The following is a 22,254-nucleotide window of genomic DNA, read 5'->3' as shown; positions in this document are numbered from 1 at the left end:
AGAATTTTGCTTATTTGCAGAAAATAGGTGTTGGTAGTGACATTCCTTAAAGTTACACACTTACTTTAAAACACATTTCAAATTGATGCAACCTATCTAGTCACCATGCAGCCTGTAGGAGTGTGGCTAAAATCAATCTCACCCCATGGACTAAAACTTTGCTGTTTCTATAGTGACATGAAAATGTGGGAAAATATTTTTTTACATAAAGTTTCATGATTTAAAAACAAGAAGTTGAAATTTAGGGGTTAGGGTTCGGGACAACCACCTTTAAATTGAAAGTACCCTATAAATGATGATTTTATATAAATGTTAACCTTACTGCTATCACAAATATTATTTTGGGTTTCAATAGTTACATAATGATCTTTGTAAACATCAAAGATTTGCATAATTAAATGCTTTTTAAAATTGGGTAAGCAGTTTGTACCAATTCGGTAGAATGACCCACAGACACACACATACACACACATATGTATATATATATATATATATATATATATATATATATATATACATATATGTATTCAGTGGTTCCCAAGCTTATTAGCATAACTAGTGGTGTGGCTTTAGGGATGGCAGAATTTCAAAAACTCAGAAATTGGATGGATTACCATTAAGGCCATAGTTCAGAAATTAATGTTCCCCTCAGGATGAACTGCAACAACTTTGTTGATCCTCGGTAAAAAAAACAACATTCAATCAGCCTCAGCTGTGATTTGCTAAATAGCAAATGCTAGAATGCTAACACGCTTAGCTAAGATGGTAAACATGGTGAACATTAACCTTGCTAAACACCAGCATAAAGCTGTAGACTCACTGTGTGTCCTAAATCCCTCCCTAGTTACTACCTAGTACACTACCTTTATCCTTCGCCATTTTATGTGATTTTCCATGTGAAATTTACTATGCTCTACATAGTGCCCTAATAATTTACATTTGAATGAAAATGCTGCCCAGGTCACTATTTTTGCTAAATGTTTCCAATGGATGTATTAAGAGAGTGGGATATGGCACCACGTTTCAACCTTGCTGCAAATTTTACCCCAGTGGAAACTCACTTTACTGCAATAAAAAAAATCCCCTGTGGCCCAAAAAGCATTTTCCCCATAGACCAGCATTCTAAAACTATTAACATTACACCTGAAACAGCAAACAAGATCAATTATTACTCCATGTATTATGAATTTATAACCTATGAAGGTTTTATATTTGTAAAACTTTCTCACAGCAATTTCAATGTGCAAGATGTATCTCAATGTTAATTTGCAGTGGAAAGAAATGAGAATCCATTTTGCATGTTGTTGTTGTTGTTTTCTTGTACATAAGTACATACTTCTGCTTACACAGAAGGGTTCAGTTGAGTAGGCCATCCTTCAATGTGGCCCAGGACACATTCGCATACACACTGCTAAAAGAATGCTATATTTGGCCCAGACCACCTCCAAATATGGACTGAGTGATCGGATCTCAGTGCGTTCTCAATGAGTCTTGCGTGCATTCACACCTGTGTTTAGAGCTGTCCACTTGTGATTAGATCACCCAAGATGCATTTTAATGCTGGGTGTCAACAGAGCCTTAATTAATCTAGCTTTCTATACAGCCCAGGTAACAGCTTGTGTTTCACTCGCACTATACGCCCGTAAACATGACCCCTGAGCACAAATGTCGGCGACTTATGCTCAAAACAGTGCCTGAACGCATCCTGCGCAGATGCACGTGGATATTTGCAGCTGCTGTTGCTGCTCTGCTAACGTGCTGCTCACACTACACGTCCTGTGTAGACACAATGTTCTACAGGCATTTCTGCATTTTGTTCTCCACACTGACTTTTTAATAAAAAATTAAAGTTCTGTCTTCTGTCAGTCAGAACCCATTCAAGCTAAAGGAATGGTTCAACATTCTGGGAAAATACAGTAATTGACTTTAATGATACCTCTCTCATGTCTGTTTAAGTACAGAGCTGGAGTCAGGATGTGGTTAGACTAGCTTAGCATAAAGACTGGCCAGTTGTTTCCCCAGCTTCCAGACATTGTACCAAGTTAAGCTAACCACCTACTTTCTCTAGGTCCCTACACAGAGCATAGACATGAGATCTTCTCTTCAATCTCCTGGAAATAAAGCAAATAAGCATATCTCAAAATGTTGAATAATTCCTTTAACAAGATGCAGTGTGGTTGGTGAAAAATCACTAAAAATTATTTTTTTAGGTTTTTAAAAAATTTGGCCTTAACATTGGTAGTACTTTATAAGGTTTAGGAAGGATTTATTTTGAAATGTCCACATTAGAAAAACACTAAAATGAAAAAGTATAACAAATATAATGCAACATAATTACAGTTACAAAAAACAAAATACATAAAATCCATACTGATGTAGAGCAGAAAGGAGAATGGAGGGAGTAAGAAAAGTAATGACAATGAAACTGGTAACTGGTGGATCTGGATTTGGATTAGTTTTAAATTATGGAATAAGATTAGAAACAGGATTAGGTTAATTCAAAGGCAAGGTCTAGGTTTTGGAGGTTAGATTTAGATTTAGAGCAACGATTTTAAATAGATCTTTTACAGTTAAAGGTACACAGCCTAATATTGTTATATGACCCCCGAATCTCAAATGCTTCTCCAGGTCACAGTTGATGATCAGCAAGTGTTTTGGGATTTGGGAGTGCCGCTGGACACTAACCAAATCACAGAGTTAAACTTTAAGGTTGGTGTTGATGCTTTGGCAGTGACTGAATGTAGTCACTGGATGACCTCACAAGTATAGTAATACAAGCTTGTGTGTGTGGTTTTGTGTCTCCTGTTTCCCCCTAGTGTTTGTCTATGATCACTGTGCATGTGTTGATGTTTTGTGTTTTGCAACCTCCACACAGTAGTTTGGTTTTTCGGAGGCAGTGTACCCCGGCAGACATACACACTGATAGGAACCCACTGTGTTGATGCACTTTGCATTTTTACACAGTGACATCTGATTATTCAGTTCTGAACACTCGTTCACATCTGTGGACAGAGAAGGAAAGAAATTAGATAAATCACAACAGATATTTCAAAGTTATGTTAGTTTTTCTTTGTTTTAGTTGTGTGTAACTGCTCTCTTACCAATGCAGGCCATGCGAGACAGGTCCAAAGTGTATCCATCAAAGCAGTCGCAGGTGTAACCCTCCTGAACCCGGACACACCGACCGTTCTCACATCCATTCAGTATCCCACATTCCTCTGCTTGCAAACCCTCAAATGCCTTGTGTGGATCTGTAGCAAAAACCGACAACAAAGTGCATCATTCTGAAATCAATAGGTCACACTTTTGGTTGTATGATTAACAGGAGGCATGAGGTGAAAGACTTGCTGGTGTTCTAAAATCAACAAGACGTTAGTTATTGTAGCTTATATTGCTGATTTGGTCTACCTAACAACATGGTCAGCAGTTGCAACTGCTATGACAAAGCTCATGGAGGCAGTTAAGGTATTTAAAAATGCTTAGCACTTGATTGTCACAATTTGCGTCCAAATCATACCTGAGTCATAACTCAGTCATATTTCTACACTAAGACGTGATACATTTTTTTTTTTTTTTTTAGCTTCAGTGTGATTAACACTTCCTGAGGATAACATTATCCCCAGTGTCCATTGAGAATAAAAGTCCATAAATCCACTTAGAAATCATAGAAAAAAATATGCTGCTTAAAACTCCAAAACTTGCCCAAGAATCATTACATTTTTAAGTTTTCTTCAGCATCAAAGTAATCCAGTTATGACTGTCTGTACATCAGTGGGTACATTGCAAACAAAAACTATGAATAGTTAATTAAGCATGCTTTGCCAATTTGCCAAAATGTAGAAATATAGGCAAAAAACAGGACAAACTAACTGACTTATGTATTTTCTGTTTACATCCCCCAAAGAATTATGGGAACTCCAAAACTTAGAGCGTGATTTCCCTCAAGTTTGAAGTAAGACAAAGAATAACAAGGGGGTTACAAAATCCATTAATATTAGCATGTGTGACTAATAATATTTTTTGACATTACTATAGTACAGAATGTCCCATTGACATTGACAGGAATATTGACAGTCTCCCCTATCAATTCATATACAGATATTTGCCCTTTCTTATTATTGTCTGAGGGAGGCCCCTATTGCTAGACTTTGAAAAGCCCAGCTCTATAGGATTGGCTACATGATTTTTGCAATAGCAGATGGAAAAGTACCAATGGAAAATTTCCTATAGCATGTCTGTCTTTCTCAGCATAGCCAACACAGGGAGTATGGAGAAAGATCAGGAAACAACTGGGTTCAACTAAAGTCTGACTTTAACCCCCAAAAAAGTAGAATTGATGATACCACTGGCTTTAGGTAGAAGTTAATGTTTTTACCATACATGATTCTGAGCAAAACCTAAAAACATGCATTCAAATTTTGAGCACACTGATCAAATATATGGTTTACATGAGTAGTTTTCAATCTTAGTTATTTTCCATTGCTAACCATCACAGGCAAAGGTTTTCTTTCCAGCTGAGGATTCAGCTGTTGCTTGACTGGAGTGAATACCAGCAGACTTTGGGACTATACTCCATTTAAAAGTTCTCATTTTTACATGTTGCTGCTTTGATTGTCACAAGATGGCAGCAAAGTGCTGTACAATAACAACTGATTGCCATCAGAGAAGCTTAACTTATATATTTATGGCATAATACCTGATAATGGAAGCTAACAATATTTATGTGGTGCATATTTTTTAACTGTTCCAAAAAGGTGTTGATTCAACTTTATGATCATTTAGGTTCTAGTTGTTATACTGAGAGGTATTTTCTAATATTTTGTCCATCCCATTTCTATTAATGAGGGTAAATTCACTTTTTAATCAGATCCAGCCACCCCTAAAAGTTCCTACTTTTCAATAAATATTCTTAGTAATGAATAAAAAATTAATAAAAGGGGCTTTTAAATAAAAGTTCTGCTATAGTGCCTACTCTGTCAATTAGCTTCAAATAAAACTTGGAGACAAATATGCCATTGGACCACTGATGTTTTACAGTAATATTTTTTTTGTTTTTATTATAGTATATAATTTTTTCATAGTGTTAGTTTATTTTTCAATAGTACGCATTCTTTGTGGGCAGTGACCCCAGAGAAAAACTTTGTGATAATTTTCCAACTAAATCAAACAACCAACACAGCTGGAGTGAAATATCTTTGCAGGAAGTCTCTCCAAAAACTTGGCCATATCTTAAATTCTTTTGATGTGATTAATTGTTGATTAATAATTAATAATAATTACTGACACACAGTTATTTGACAAAGCAAGAGAAGCATCTCACAAGGAAACACCAGGAGCCACAGAGGACAGCCAACTGTTTCTAATCCAATGAACCAAATCTCATGAAATTTCAGGCAAAGGGGTTAAAAACTCATTAATGTTTTGATTACTAGAACAGACAATTGTTTCCTACATTTCTATACTCTATTTAGGAGTTTAAGATATTTTCCATGACGTTTTGTCTACTTTCTCTATGTTACAAAAACAATGAGTGGAAACATTACATACCGATGGGCTGAAACAGCTGCAGCAAATCTTGACGCACTTTTTAAATGGGCTTAACGTGGAAAATAATTTAAAACAGGTCTTACATCGTCCTGTTCCACTCAAGTTTTCTTCCATCTCAAAAAATTTCAGTCCAAATGGCAACAAGAGTGACCAAACATCTAACAGATCTACACTTTATTGTATTCACAATGTTCCTTAGCCTATGAAAACTATACACTTAATTCAATATTCTAGACAAATAAAATTATCAATGACTTGTGAATCAACATCACACTAATTCTTGATGAAAGCTTTCTTAGTTTAAGTTATATAAAACAGTGATATCAATAAGCCACCTTAACATCCATGAATTGTTTGTAACTTATTCCCCACTGTTTTCTCTATAGTTCAATATGGTATTAAGTGGTAAATACCTTAGACCAGGGGTTTATTGTTCTTCATTCATTATTCAATTACTTAAATGTTTTATTTTTTTCTCTTTTGAATTACTGGATATTGATTTCAAGAAAAGGATAAAAAAACATATATTTTAAGAACAAGAAAGAAAAAACAGCTTTTTTTTTGAGCTGGTCACAACCTGTGGACATATGTAACCAGTGACAAGGTTACATAAGTGACAAGTAGCCATTGCTTCATTTTAAGGCATCATGAGCCAAAAAGATTGGGAGCCACTTCCTTAAGACCATTTTCTTAAGACCAAGACCTGATTAATGATTAGTTGTAGAAAAAAACTCTATGTTTCAGTGCTATTCCTCCATTAATATAAAGGATGCATACAATACAAATACTTACGCTCCTCATTCTCATAAAAAGGCAGGGCAGCCTGCTGCTCAGGTGATGGTGAATAGTCTGGGCTCACTTCATATTCATGGACTGGGCCGGCTGCAACGGCATCACGACCGTATGGCCCCAGCCCACCACCCAGAGGAAGGTTACACATGGATGCATAATCCTCTGAGAGAGAGACAGAGAGAGAGGTGCACAGAAAGGGAGAGAAGACATAAATTATTGAGTAAGAAATGTTAGGAGCTGCCAAGTGATTTAGAGTGCATTCACAAAGCAGTGAGATCCTTTCACTTATTTTACATTTTGTTGTGTTGCAGCCTTATGCTAAAACCGTTTAAATTAATTTTTCACTTATTGATCTACACTCAATACCCCATATTGACAAAGTAAAAACTGAATTTTAGAGATTTTTGCAAATGTATTAAAAAGGAAAAAATTAAATATCACATTGACATAAGTATTCAGACCCTTTACTCAGTACTTAGATGAAGCATCTTTGGCAGCGATTACATCCTCAAGTCTTGTTGGATATAACGCGACAAGTTTTTCACACCTGGATTTGGGGATTTTCTGCCATCTTTCTCTGCAGATCTTCTCAAGCTCTGTCAGGTTGGATGCGGACTGTCGTTGCATAGCCATTTTCAGATCTCTCTAGAGATGTTTGATTGGGTTCAAGTCAGGGCTCAGGCTGGGAAACTCGAGGACATTCGCAGAGTTGTCCCTAAGCCACTCTTGCCCTGCCTTGGCCGTGTGCTTAGGGTCATTGTCCTGTTGGAAGGTGAACCCTCGGCCCAGTCTGAGGACCCAAGAGCTATGGACCAGGTTTTTTCATTAAATATGTCTCAGTACATCTCACGATTCAGCTTTTCCTCAACCCTGACCAGTTTCCCTGTCCCTGCCACTGGAAAACACCCCCGCAGCATGAAGTTGCCACCACCATGCTATCACCGTTGGGATGGTATTGGGCAGGTGATGAGTGGTGCCTGGTTTCCTCCAGACATGACGCTTAGAATTAAGGCCAAACAGTTCAGTCTTGGTTTAATCAGACCAGAGAATCTTGTTTCTCACAGACCTTTTGGTGCTTTTTTTGCAAACTCCAAGCAGGCTTTCATGTATCTTTCACTGAAGAGAGGCTTCTGTCTGGCCACTCTGCCATAAAGCCCAGATCAGTGGAGTGCTGCAGTTATGTTTTTCCTTCTGGAAATTTCTCCCATCTCCACACAGGATCTCTGAAGATCAGTGTGACCATCGGGTTCCAGGTCACCTCTCTTATCAAGGCCCTTCTCCTCCGATTGCTCAGTTTGGCTAGTTGGTCAGCTCTAGGAAGAGTCCTGGTTGTTCCAAACTTCTTCCATTTAAGAATTATTGAGGCCACTGTGCTCTTGGGAACCTTCAAAGCAGCAGATTTTTTTTTTTGTAGCCTTCCCCAGATCTGTGCCTCGACAACATCCTGTCTCTGAGCTCTGCAAGCAGTTCCTTCAACCTCATGGTTGGTTTTTGCTCTGATATGCATTGTCAGCTGTCAGACCTTAAATAGACAGGTTTGTGTCTTTTCAAATCATGTCCTATTAATTGAATTTACCACATATGGACTCTAATCAAGGTTAAGAAACATCTCAGAGTTGATGAAGAGAAATGGCACTTGAGCAAAATTTCAAGTGTCATAGAACGGGGTTCTGCATATTTATGTTAGTGTGATATTTCAGTTGAAAAAAATTATAAAATTCTTTTTTCGCTTTTTCATTATGGGGTATTGAGTGTAGATTGATGAGGGGAAAAAAAAATTAAATGATTTTAGCATAAGGCTGCAACATAACAAAAACTTCAAGGTTGCCAACATTAAAATGAACTCAGTAAAACTAAAATCTCATTTTCCATTTGTGTGTGCACGATGTGTGACAAAGTTGAAATTTAAAAATACAATTTCATGTTAATTTGATGTTTGAAAATTAACACTTGGATGAAAACAGAATGTAAATCAGATCATTTCATCTGGTATGATTTGTGTAAACTATTATTCATCCAAACAAGCTCAAATAAAGAAGGTACAAAAGTCATTTTAAAAAATTGCATATAAAAATGAATCCTTACCAGCATCCGGACTAATACTTATGCCATGTTTAATTTGTAATTTCCACTGGTTTTGATGGAGGACTTAACACAGATTTCATAAAATAAGCCTGGGAAAATTGCTGTCATTAAAATTAATTAATTTTCATTAATTTTCATTTCATATGAGTTAAAAGTTAGTTTGATGAGTTAAAATCATCACATAATTAAGGGTTACATCAACAAATATTTGTGGTGTTTTATTTTCAAGGCTAGCAGAAATTATGTAAATTGTATTATATTTTCAAAATGTCATTATAATTTTGTCATGAACCATGTGCAAGCACTTTGATTAAATAATTTATTGTTAATATTATCAGCCCTGAACTTCCACAGTTTTAACACTTGTGTGTTAACTGTTGCTGTGTGCAAATTAACAGACAAAACCAGAGTATTTTTGGTCCCTTAGCTTAACTAAACCCACAGTCAGTATTATTAAAATCAAAAATTTCATTAATTAAATTTTTAATTAATCTGCGCTGCCATAAAAGATCCCAGCAAGAGAAATATTGAAGTTTGGTAGATTCAAAGACAAACATTCAATCTTTGGTATCAGGAAATTCATGTTTTATGTTTGCAACAAATCAACTGGCTGCTATTTTTTGTTTGTTGTCCCACATTCTAAGCTATTAGCTGCATTTACAAATGACATGTAACAAACCATTCACATTCAGTTTGTGATGACAGCATAATGAGACCGATGAAGCCTCCAGTCTAGTTAAAACTTGTCCACTGAGGTGGACACTTGTTGGCACCCCAAATATTCAACAGCCAGTTTACATAAGTGAGTTCCTGTGTGTCAGTGTTGGCAAAAACTGCTCATCAAACACAACTGGCACAACAGCATGTGAGACACATACAGTAGCCATTAAAGTACATTATGGTGTACTTCAGTCTGCCCTACAAATGAGAGCAGCATGTGTGTGTTGTTGTGTAGTTTGTACCAGTGTTTCTAGGTGGGCACAAGGCACAGTCCATGCCCCAGGCCTCTCCGTACAGACAGCAGCACTCTGTGTATGTGGTCTTCCTGTTGAGACCCAGAGGCTGGGTGCATGTCAGGTTTTCTGTAAGCAGCCAGCAGATCCCCTGGTAGTCTATCTGCTCTGCCTCATGTTGCTCTATAAACACACACTGCGTTACTACATACACATACATTGCGTGTTATAAACTCTGTTTCCATTAAAAGACATTTTATGCAATTAAATACACTGATCAGCAACAACATTGATGTTTTGGCTCAATAGTGTGTATTTATATACAGAGTATATATTGATTGGTGTGTCATGTATCACAGAGATATATGAGGTACATTTTGGTTGAACTGAATCTAACTGAATAAATTGGTATTGATTAGAAATGTACAGAAGGTGAGAGTGGCCATGGTAGCTAGTCATTTTCTCAAGACAACACATTTTCTAGTCATTATTCTTAAGATCATTATCCTAACATCACAACTTAATAATCTCATTATCTCAGGATATGAAATGCTCATTGAAATTAAAATTAAAATTTAGTTTGGTCACTTAGTTATTACACAAAAAATCAGTAAAGAGCAGCAATAAACCACAAACTAGAATTACCGCCTTGTGGTTGTATGCCTCTGCCAACAAGTCAAGTTGCAGTTTCCTTCCATGTCTGTCCAGACTCATACAATATACGTATGTTGTGAAGACTTTCAAGCAATTTAATATTAATATAAATATATGAATACCTTCAGAAATAACTTTTGATGAATTTAAATTATTTCCTCATACAAAATAAAAAACAAATACTGGGCTTCATTTTCAGTCTTCACATGACCTGAATTAACTAAAGATTGATGGTTTTACTGCTTAAAAAGGGGCTGATTGTTGTCTAGTTTCTTTTTCACAATGGCGAAGACAAGAGAGCTGTCTGAGAGCATCAGAAATGCTATTATCAAAAAACGTAATTGGCACAGATCTTGAAATCTCTGTTTCAACAGTTTGTGATGTCATCAAGAAGTTTCACAGATGCTTCCAGGACATAGTACTACGACGAAAATCAATGAGAGAAGTCTGTGTAGGTTGATGCAGATTGTGGAAAAAACACCAAAAGAAAGGCACAAATAGGCAAGACTAATGTTTGCAATAACTTTCATAGATAAGTCACAGGCTTTCTGGGAAAATGTTCTATGGATAGATTAAAACAAAAGTAGACCTCTTTGGGAATGCTGTGTATCAGTTCATTTATAGGCAATGAAATGAAGCCCATAATGAAAAGACCACCCTACCTACAGTAAAACATGGTGGAGGGTCTATCATGCTGTGGAGCTGCTTTGCGGCCTCTGGGACTGGAGGCACTGAATGCATCAAAACAATGATGAAATCAGAAGATTACCAAGGCTTTTTAGAGTTAAATGTATTACCCAGTGTCAGAAAACTAGGTTTGATGCGAAGGTCTTGGATCATTCAGCAGGACAATGACCCAAAGTACACATCCAGCAGCACAAAAGAATGGTTGAAAAGGAAAAGATGGTCTGTTTTAAACTAGCCAGCAATAAGTCCTGACCTAAATCCTATTGAAAACCTTTGGAGAGAGCTGAAATCTTCCATTGCAAAAGGGACTCCTGCAAACTTAAAAGACTTTTAACCCATAACAAAGGAAGAGTGGCAGGAACTACCAGTAGGCAGGTGCAAGAAGCTTCTAGATGGCTACAGGAAATGTTTAGAGGCTGTCATTGTTGCCAAATGTTCTGCAACCAAATATGAGTGAAGGGTGCCAATAATTGTGTCTGGGGTACATTTCGTGTCTGTATTTTTAGCTCTATTAATGCATGTTTTGTTTTTGGACAATTCAATAAAATATTGCATTTATTTCTGAAGATATTCAGATATTCAGTGCCAATAATTTAAACCAGAACTGTAAAATGTTATCACTTCATTATTTTATCATATTAGACATTTGTGTTAAATTTTGTCATTATTAGTGTATGTACTCTTGAGTTACGGCCAAAAACATGTTTTGTGAGGTCACAATGACCTTGAGTTTTGACAACCATATTCTGATCAGTTCATTCTTGAGCCCAAGGGGACGTTTGTGACAGATGACATGAAATTCCCTCCAGACGCTCCTGATCACGTTCACAAGAATGGGTCGGATGTGAGACCTTGACCTTTGACCACAATTCAATTCAATTCAATTCAATTTTATTTATATAGCACCAAATTAGAGGCTATCTCAGGGCACTTTTCATATAGAGCAGCTCTAGACTGTACTCTTTATAGTTATAACACAAAAAATCTATTCACTTCATCGTTGAGTCTAAGTGAACGTCTGTGCCAAATATGAAGAACTTCCCTCAAGGTGTTCCTGAGATATCATGTTCATGAGATTGGGACGGATGGACAGACTGACGGACGGACTGCGAAACCAAAAACATAATGCCTCTCCCCACTGCTGTTGCCAGCTGGGAGGCATAAAAAATAATTATTTCCTACATAACAGTACATAAGAAAAGACAACAGATGGACTATAAAAGAGTAGCCAGAAACTATAATTATTGCATCTACCCTTTTCACAAAAAAATTTATTTGACATCAGAAAGTAACATCAGAACATCAAAATTTTGCACTATCCCGACCACACTAATGCCAATGTGCCTTTCTGATCACACATTTTCATACATTTTTTTTATTTGATTATTTTTTTACAACATTTTTTAAGCTAAAGTGTGCTACACATTTTCAGTTTCTCACAACAGATGTTCCATTTACTAACCCTTTTAACTGAAATACTATGACTTTTTTCATCAGTTCTGACCCTTTGTTTTTTAAATATGCACATTACTCTCAAGTCATGTTGGCTTCATCAGGTTTTAAACACGTTTTGGATCCTTTAAGGTAGTAATTTGTCTTTGATTTTGGCCATATATAAGTGGTTTTGTTCACAATTCTTATGGCGTTCTCTTAAAGCATGAAAAGCTGTTCTTTTTAAAATTTGTTCTTGCATTCCCCCCTACTTCCAAACAGTAAGTAATTTATGCAATTACTATATAACGGTACAATATAGTATGTATATTGAAGCTTGAGTCAAGAAATCCTTATACAGTTTCGCTAATATCTTTGACATTTCTTGATTAATCTATGTGAGATTGCCAGCAAAATTTATTATGCATTATAACTCTTTCTTTCAATTTCAACATCACCTCAGTCAATAAAATGTCCAAATTATGTAATTTGGTCAAAAATTAAACATCATAATTATAAATGCTTTCTTTATCCTTTGTCATTTTTTATTTGTTCTCTTCTAGGATGTCTCTTTTTCCAAAGTTTAAAAGAAATTACTTCATTGTGTTTAAGTTGTGATCATAAGAAAATTATGTTTTGTATCCCAAGATTATGTTGTAATTAATTACTTATAAATAATGATTAAAGGATAACAGGATTTAAAAAGTTAATGTGAGCATCTGCTATCTTGAGATAATGAGCTAATTAAGTCATAATACATAATTAAATATACAGTACATGATACATAAAATCTCTAACCACGAAGGCTAAAAGATTCTGTTCATATTTATTGGGTAAGTTCTTAGTATGTTTTAGTCCAAATGATTTAAAATATTGAAAATATATGATTGTTTTTATAAACTTCCTGCAGTCTAACAGGTAGTTGAACATGTTTGAGGAACTTTGCCTGTATTCAGTCTGTCAGGTAGGGGTATGAGGCTGTGCTCCCAACGAGTTCCAAGAATGGATAGTTTAAGGAGTTAGGTTGAGTATGGCTAAATTCAGGAAGAAGGTAATAAATGGTTTACTGAGCTCTGAATTGGTGAAACTCATTGGGGAAGTTGTTGCCTTACACTGGGGGTGTGTCTGTCAAGATTCTCAGTCATCCAGGTGATGGTATTTTTCAGTGCTATACAAAAACAACGGGACTTGTTTGAAATTCTTGACGTTCTCATCTGAAAAGCTCTCTTCAGTTCTTAGTGCCTGGTGGGGAGTTCCAGGCATTCAAACTCTTGTAGCACTGTTAACACCTTGAGAGTCTTTGAGGTCATTGGCTGAGAGCACTTATCAGTCACTTACAGTGCAGTCTTGAGATCCCTCCTCAGGCTGCTAATTAAACATCTTAAAGAACCTCACAGTCCAGTTGCCTTCATATAGCACTTAGAAATGCACTGGGGATAAGAACATCTTTAAAGATGCTATATGTAAGTTTTTGCTATCTGTACATATTAGCATTAACAGGTGTTTATTAACCAGTCTAGAGGAAATGTTGCAAGTTCAGCATCAAACTTAATTCCTTTACTCACCAAGAGCTATTTCCAAAGGTGGAAAGCAATGTCAGTATTAACTCTTGTTTTGCTCCTATTTCTATCACTTTTTTTCTTCTATTGAAGTTAGCACGCTAACCGGCTAGCCCCAGCCCATCCTGTCTCGTAATATCACTTTGTGATAATGAAGCACTGTAGTATTCAGTCTGTCCTTAAGTTTTACAGAGACAAAATGAAACACATGAATAATGTGGGGATAGAGAGAATTTACATAAATTTTTCCAAATGCTTTCTTACCAGCCACCTCAATGAAGACACAGCGGTTACTGTTGGGGTCCAACACCATGGGATGTGTACAGAAACAAATGTATGAGCCATCTGTGTTCAGACACTGTCCACGGTCACATACCGATTCATCTAGACACTCATTGATGTCTAAAGAAAAGAAAAGCAAACAAAGAAATTTCATGGAAAAACAACAAAACGTCTTCAGAGAACTTTCGTCATACCAGCTGAACTTCCTAATACTGTATTACCATGGGAAAATAAACTCATACGCACACAGACACACAGACACACACACACACACACACACACACACACACACACACACACACACACACATACCCACACACACACACACACACACACACACACACACACAGACACACACATGATCTATTTTGCTATAAGTAACTAAAAAAAGCTAAAATCCCAATCTTGGCAACAAATTCAGCTCCTACAAAAACAATTTTGTTGCCGAAAGCAGTATACACTCATCTTGAAATAAAACTAATAAACTGTTTCCATTTAATTTGAGGAAGTTTATAAAAGCTAAGTTTATGTCTGCTGAGTATAGAAAGATAGCAAAGTTCAAGTGACTGCTGAACTACAACTGGATCATCATGAAAAGTTTAATATTATATAGAAATATACTTCAAAATGAACTTTGTTCTTTTTTCTTAAACTATGATGAAGTCTTTTAAAAAACAGCCATCATTTTTCATTCATATGCACATAAATTATAAAGCCCAAAGGCTTTGGGCCAGATCAGTGCTCGTATAAAAAATGGTTTCTGGCTTCTCAGGCCCCTTATAATTGTACTGAATGAAAAAGAACCAAGCCAATAACCAAACCTCTGCTGGGCGTCTTCTCCTCTGCTGTTACTTTGTTATCTAAAACTGTTCAATTTATCCATTATTTAGCCTGAAGAATCCTTATCATAATTCATCATTAATTATCAATCTGTTTTCTATACCCATTTGTCCTATTTACCGTTGTGGGAGATAATAATAAAATCAATTTTAAATGTTAAGATGACAATAACAAAACATTTTGCTTCAAAGTGCTTGGGGGTGACAAGATAATGTATGTAAGTTAAATGCAAAATGTTCTTAATGCTAGGTCAATCTAAATATAACACATGTTGCAGTCCCCAAATCAGGTGAAGAACCATGTGTAATAATGGTAATTACTTATTAAAAATGTACTTATGTAGGCATAACAGAATTAGACCTCTGAAACCATTTAACTTTGTTTTTAAATCCTCTGATTTGCTGCCATCTGTAACACTAGGCAGCAATTGCTGCAATGTTTCTATAGTTTTTTTCCCCTGTTGTTGCAAAACCTGCAACAACAGGGGAAACCTTCTGTAGAGAGTGCTCTTTTTCTGTCTGTGTCCAGCTTTTATGGATAAGAAATGCTCATGCTAACTTGGAAGGTCATGATCTTATTTTTCAGAAAAAGTCTTCTTTGCAGGTGTTTAGACCAACATTTCGCAGTGAAATCACTATTTGTGCTAAATCAATTGTCAATAGAAAGCAACAAATAAGAGATTTGACAAAATAATTTTAACTCAAAGTTCACTTTCTAGCTTTTTCTGGAGCTTCCATTACATTTCATGGCAGCCACATTTTTTTCCACTTTCCTAAGCATTTGTAGTCTGTGTTGGTTCAAAATGTGATTCTGCAAATTCATTCTGAACCTTGAAAATAGTAGTTTAACCAAAAAATCTAAATTCAAGCTTCACTTACTACGTTTTTCTGGAGCAGTTGAAATCTATGGGAAAAGCTCTTTCTCTCATTTCCTCATTTTTCCTGTCATTCTAGAGAAGCTACTGTCAGTAAATGCAATAATGCACAAAAATATAATAAAAAGAATGAACTTCAATTCTTACATTTTAAGTCAACATAGATGACAGGTAAAAAGTGGCATAAGGATTGTGAGAAAGTTGAAAACAAAAATAACACTTAGTGGACTTTTCTAATGTTCCCGAGTTCAAGACAAATTTTCACACTCACACTTGATCTGATTAAGTTTTTCAATTTAGACAATTTTGTTTGAAATATTTAGAACTTTTTCAGGTCCTGCATAAACCGATGTGTAGGTCTTTCCTCGTATACTTAAGACATATAACCATGCACTGTGAAAATATTCTAGAAATTCGCTGAATTTCCAAACTGATGTTTTGAGGTCGCAGCCTAAATTCTGTTTTTGAAAGTTTTTTATAGCAAAACTATAACAACTATAATTCAAATAGGCATTGGATGTAGATGTGCATTTTTCCTGGTTCAGTGGGTTCAGCCCACCCTGTTGGCAGGAACTACTGCCCTCTCCACCCGGTAACAGATAAGCATTCAAATACACTATTTGGGCTGACAGTAAGTTATCAGCTATTTCAGAGTTTCAGATAGTTGTTGTGTAATAGTGTAGTGATGAGAAAACTTTTAACACCTTAAACTCATGATTTCTCTGTGTCACACACACACTTCCACACACCATGCAAACTAAGACAAACAAACACTTTCTTTTGGCTGTGTATCTTTTGGCTGTGTATCACCCTGACCTCTGCACTCCAACTTGGCAGTATCGTAGTCCTGTCCGGTCTTGCAGTAACACTCATAGCTGCCCATGGTATCCAGACAGAAGCCTCCTTTACATACCTCCTGGCCAAAAAGCGTACATTCATCTGCATCTGCAAACAGGCAGAGAGAAGGCAGTACATGTTACATGTTCACAGAGGGATCGGGAGAGAGTTTATTGTTGGATTGCAAGGGAGAAAAGTGTTACAATAGAGAGTCGGGATTATATGTAATGTGGTTTTATGGAGAATTACAATGACTACAGTGATTAGGCACATGTGGGGGTATCTGTAACACGACCACATTTAAGTATATGGCAATCTGCACGTAGCATTCAAGTGACATTAGCCTACAGACAGAGATAGCCAGAGGGAAAGATTGTATTATCATCAACAGCTGAAAACAGGGTCAAATCATGATGTTCTCATGTCTTCCCCTAAGCAATAAGCTGTGTGAATTCAGTTTTGATATTTAAACAAAAACCTTAGATGTGGTTGAGGAGCAGAAGGTTGCAGTTTATCCCTTCCGTTTCATTCCAATACAATTTAGTCTGCAATGCTTGTGAGTGCACACTATTTTAACATAATAATCTATATTTCTGACTTTTATGAATCATCATCATTTTCTGTCACCACTGAAAGGTGTATTATAGAGTTCATAAAATTCACATTCAGAATTCAGACACTCAAATAGAATGATGGAGGGCAAATATGGTGGACTATGTAGTAAATAGGGAGGGGGGCAGTTATCATGTTTTTTTAGGCCAAGTTTAGCACTACTTTGGACTTTCATACGGAAACTATACTAAAAGACACGGGAAACAGATGTGACGCAAAATAGGTGTAATGACTAATGGGAGCTACAGTTTACTAACAGCAATTTGCAACTTGTGTAACTGCTGTATGTAAGTGAATACTATATTATGCATTGTGTAAAATGAAATTTTTAGAATTAAATGCCATGATATCACCTAAAATATTCTATCAAATACTGTAGATTCAGCTGTGTGACTTATATTTTATGTAAAGTAATGTAGATGTAACCTAGTTTTACCTTTGTAGCTGTCATCAGTGGGTACTCCATACAAGAAATCTCCACTGGGAATAAAGCCTCTTCCAGATGGACACATGAGGTTAAACTGGTCTGAAAGAGAACAGAAATTGAAGTACGAAGGTTAAGCATCCATCATGCACTGAGGTGTGTGTGTGTGTGTGTGTGTGTGTGTGTGTGTGTGTGTGTGTGTGTGTGTGTGTGTGTGTGTGTGTGTGTGTGTTGGCATGCCTGTAATAAATATCATAAGGGCACTTTATTAGGTACATCTCACTGCATAGGCCAACAGAGAAGTTCAGTTACTGCTCAGCTGCTGAAATGGTTAACACACTGATTTAAGCCACTGTGAATGTTGTGTCATGGTATGCACTTCCTGATTATAGAAAAAATGAATAATCCCATCAGCATAATGTTTCACTGACTGAATTTCAGATAAAATGTTGAAATAAGGGCATTGTGCAGGTCTCTGAAAGCCAATCAAAAACAGCCAAAACTAGTGTGATACGCTTGGATTTCCATGATTCATTTTTGAGTGCATGCAGCTGTGTTTTGTACCAGCTGAAGCCAATAAAGGGAACTCTGACTGAGGAAGGAGATTAAAAATCAATTGCAATAATCTATTCTAGAAGACATAAAGACTGCAACTGTTTGAGTCCAGTGTCATCAGTACCAATATGCACAGTAACGATGAGGACAGATGTATGAGGGTCAGTCAGAGTCAGAATTAGTGCAACTATATCCAGAGTTTTTAATATCAGGACCCTTTCTTCAAATATTCTTCTTATGTATATTATATGTATAGTATATGATAGTTCAACATATTGGGACATACAGTATGCTTATTTGTTTTCTGGCTCACTAATTATATTAACATAGTGTATCCCAGGCTTGTTTATCCCAGGCATATCATCAATCAAATCAAGCTAACTTATTTATCCACATACAAAGAACAGGGACGTCGTATATACAGTAGATAATTCTATCTGTGGTTGTGCCGCATTCTGCACACCTTATTAAATTAACTACACACAGGAGCTTTTAAAATGATGCTGATTAAAATTACGCTGCTCGGACTTTAAAATTTTGTGATAATAAGTTTTACTGAAATATAGCCCAAGTTGTGTCTAACAAAGATAATGAGTGTATCTGTTTGTAATATTTCTGTCTCCTCCTCCTCTAACTCACCTGTGTCATTGACAGGACAGGGATGTACCTCACAGTTGTCACCCCAGCCAGCCCCCAGTGTGCAGCAGCACTCCTGCAGGGTGACATGGCTGGTCAGCACACTCTCACACAGGTTCTCATCATTGAGACGATGGTAGCACTCCTTACGCTCCACTGACGACACTGAAACAAGAATGAAGGAAGAAAAATGCACATAAAGCAAGTAGCAGGGATCAGATGGGAAATAAAATTTTATTTTGCTGGGTGGTTGTCACTCATATGAAATCAAGACAGAGTCGCCAGTCCAGCCAGTTGTTTCTGACTTTTATTACTACAGCAATTTAATTCTTTTAAATTCCAGTAGCCCTCCAGACATTGTTATACTGTACATGTCATACGTGTGTATTCCTTATGTGCAATGTTGAGAAAATAAATATGTTGTAAGTACAACACTTTCTGCTGCTGCACTACATACAATATAAGTTTTCAATGTAGAAACTGCAGAAAGCACATCTTCAAAATGCTGACTATTTTTTTCTGAACTGATATCTGATTAGATCACATTTTCTTAGCAGAAAGACATAAACTCAACTAAAAGAGTTTGACTGTTAAAAGACCAGTGCCGCCAAATCATAACAGAAGTTATCTCAGGGCACTTTTCATGTAGAGCAGGTCATATAGAGCAGGTCTAGACCGTACTCTTTGTGGTTATATTTATAGTTATATTTTATAGTTGTTTATAGTTATAGTTATATTATAATTATATTTAAAGAGACCAAACATTCCCCCATGAGCAAGCACTAGTTGAATCATGTTAGGAGAGCAGGATCCATCCTGTAGATTTCCAACCTAGCCCTACAAACTAGCATATCCTTAAAAAAATAACATAGTAAATTAAAACCGCAAGCTGTGTTGATCGGGCCCTGGCAACATCATGCACGTCGGGGGTGCTGGCTTGGGATGTTATATGTCCCTAAAAAATTTTGTACATCTAGGTGAAATTAACCATGAGGGCTACTTTGTTGAAATTTTGTTGGGGGCCCTGTTGAGCCATTTTGACCAATATCGGATATAAATTTCTGTCACTTCTGACCCGTGTACCAGGTTTTGTGAATTTTCAAGTATCCCCCTGAACAACAACACTGAAATTTGCCACACTGCCAGCACTACACCCTTCAAGGAAAACTCACAATTTTCACAATATAGCATAATCAATGTCTTAAGGATTTTCTGAACATGTTTGAGTTGGATCTGATCAACCCGCTAGGAGGAAGGCATCAAAGTATTAAACATATCCTCTCCTTTTACCAGTAGGTGGCGCTATGACTTTATCTGGATATTGGCATTTAGATGTCTTTAGGCTGGGAGTCTATCATACATGTGAAGTTTGGGGCAGATTGGACAATGTTTACTTGAGTTACAACAACTTCCTGTTTCATGGCGAAACATCGTAATTCGCCATGCTGCCATGGACACGCCGTTCAACTCAAAAGCTTGACAATATAGCATTGCAAATGTCAATTCTATATGTGGAATAATAATTAAAGTTGCAAGTAGCAATGACCTGGCCCTTGCAAAGTCTGGCTGGGCCTGCTGGCTTGGCATATATCTTTTGACTAACAAATGTTGTACATCTAGGTGAAACGTACCTTTAGGGCTACTTAGTTGAATTCTTGTAGGGGTGCTATTGAGCCACTTCTCACACATGCCAGGTTTCGTGAGTTTTAGAGCATTCCTAGCCCCTCAAAAACAACTTCCTGTAACATGGCGAAGAAATCAAAATTCGCCATGCTGGTATGGAAGTGCCATCCCATGTAAAATCACAATTGCCACTATAAAGCATTATCAAGGTGTTAAGGCTTTTCTGACCACATTTGAGGTGGATCTGTCCAACCCAGTAGGTGGAGTACATCAAAGTACAAAACCTGTAATTTCCTGTTGACAGTAGGTGGCGATATGAGTATAACTGAATATTGGCATGTAGATGTCTTTGAGCTGGGACAAAACAAATATGGAAAACAAATATTTGAGTTACAACAACTTCCTCTTTCATGGCGAAACACTGAATTTCACCATGCTGCCAAAGACATGCTGTTTAACCAAAAGTCAGAAGCTTCAGCATCACACAGGTGTTTAGATTAGACTGACCACATATGATGTCAATCTGCGTGGTGGTGGACATGACATATTGCAAATTTTGTATTAATTCCTGTGTCCAGAATGTGGCGTTTGAGAACATGCACCAAACATGCAATATGTTGTTGTATATAATGTGTAGACAAGATCATGAAACTTTTATGTAAATAAAATGATTGTCACACAAGGCTCTTTGTTGCCAGTAGATGGCACTATGACTCTTATTCAATATTGGCCTGTAGTTGTCTTCAGGCCAGGGCTCTTATGAAACATGTGAAATTTGGGAAAGATCTGATGATGTGGATTCAAGTTACAACAGTTTCTGCTTTCTTTCCAAAATACTGAAATTATCTGCCCCGCCAGGGAAACACTATTCAATGAACACTCTCAATCTTCACAATAAAGCGTCATCAAGGTCTTAGGGCTTTTCGAACCAAATTTGAGGTAGATCTGGTCAACCAGCTACGAGGAGTACAACAAAGTTGTCATTTAGTGTTGCCAATAGATGGCCCTATGACTATAACTGAGTATTGGCATGTAGATGTCTTCAGGCAGTGAGTCTTATCAGACATGTAACGTTTGGGGCAGATTGAACAATGTTCCCATTTCAATGAAACTTGCCAATGCCGCCATGGAAATGCAGTTCAACAAAAACTCAGAACCTTTGCAATGCCTTAAGATTGCACTGATCAAATTTGAAGTCGATCTGATCAATTTTTTTAGGAGGAGTTCATTAACGTACAACTCATATAAATGACAAAAACTACGCCAAAATTATACAGTAACATTATTATTATTAGCTTGGGACCTAATAATATTAATAATAAACATAGTGATTTCGATAGGGTCCTCGCATCGGTCGGTGCTCAGGCCCTAATAATAATAATAATGATAATAATCTCTACAAAAAAAATAGGTTCCTTGCACCTGCAATGCCAGGGTATAGCAGTTTCACAAGGGTCCTCTCACCAGTCGGTACATGGGCCCTAATAATTGGGTGAAGATGAAGATGGTTGGGAATCACTGGGTTTATATCTTCCTTACTACCTTGTTTTTAACTTCACAATACTGCATTTAATAGATTGTTTTAATTGTCATGATACTGGATTCATTGATCAAATATCCTTCAAGGAGATACTGCCAGTAAAAAAATGATACTTACGTTTAAATAAAACATCATACAGTCCACAGTCATATCTGGATTTAATTATGGAGTCATTTTATCCTTTCATGTGTGTAGTTGCATATAATGTGTTTGGTTAGAGGAGATCCATTTTTGTTTAGCCTGCTGATCAAGTTTTGCAGTAACAAGAAAATGAATTACATTTTTGTACCTATCTACTGTATAAAGTGTGTGGAGCTGAATTT

At 36.6% G+C, this 22,254-nt stretch overlaps 1 protein-coding gene across 7 annotated transcripts in view; it reads right to left on the bottom strand.

Annotated features, from left to right (window-relative positions):
* Nucleotides 1-490: 490 nt before the first annotated feature.
* Nucleotides 491-22,254, bottom strand: part of ltbp1 (latent transforming growth factor beta binding protein 1) — a 188,647-nt gene continuing 166,883 nt past the window's right edge. For all 7 annotated transcript variants that reach the window (XM_040138966.1, XM_040138968.1, XM_040138969.1 and 4 more), the window contains 8 exons: nucleotides 18,772-18,933; nucleotides 17,590-17,679; nucleotides 16,521-16,649; nucleotides 13,973-14,110; nucleotides 9,387-9,560; nucleotides 6,340-6,501; nucleotides 3,102-3,251; nucleotides 491-3,002 (listed from right to left, as the gene is read on the bottom strand). In XM_040138966.1, the coding sequence (XP_039994900.1) occupies nucleotides 2,830-3,002; nucleotides 3,102-3,251; nucleotides 6,340-6,501; nucleotides 9,387-9,560; nucleotides 13,973-14,110; nucleotides 16,521-16,649; nucleotides 17,590-17,679; nucleotides 18,772-18,933 (1,178 nt within the window). In that variant the 3' untranslated portion in view covers nucleotides 491-2,829. The remainder of the gene's footprint in view (nucleotides 3,003-3,101; nucleotides 3,252-6,339; nucleotides 6,502-9,386; nucleotides 9,561-13,972; nucleotides 14,111-16,520; nucleotides 16,650-17,589; nucleotides 17,680-18,771; nucleotides 18,934-22,254) is intronic.

This window comes from Xiphias gladius, chromosome 11, assembly GCF_016859285.1.
Source record: "Xiphias gladius isolate SHS-SW01 ecotype Sanya breed wild chromosome 11, ASM1685928v1, whole genome shotgun sequence".
In the NCBI taxonomy this organism is placed as follows: domain Eukaryota; kingdom Metazoa; phylum Chordata; class Actinopteri; order Istiophoriformes; family Xiphiidae; genus Xiphias; species Xiphias gladius.
The sequence above is the reverse complement of the archived record's forward strand: the minus strand, read 5'-3'. Positions and strand labels throughout refer to the sequence as shown.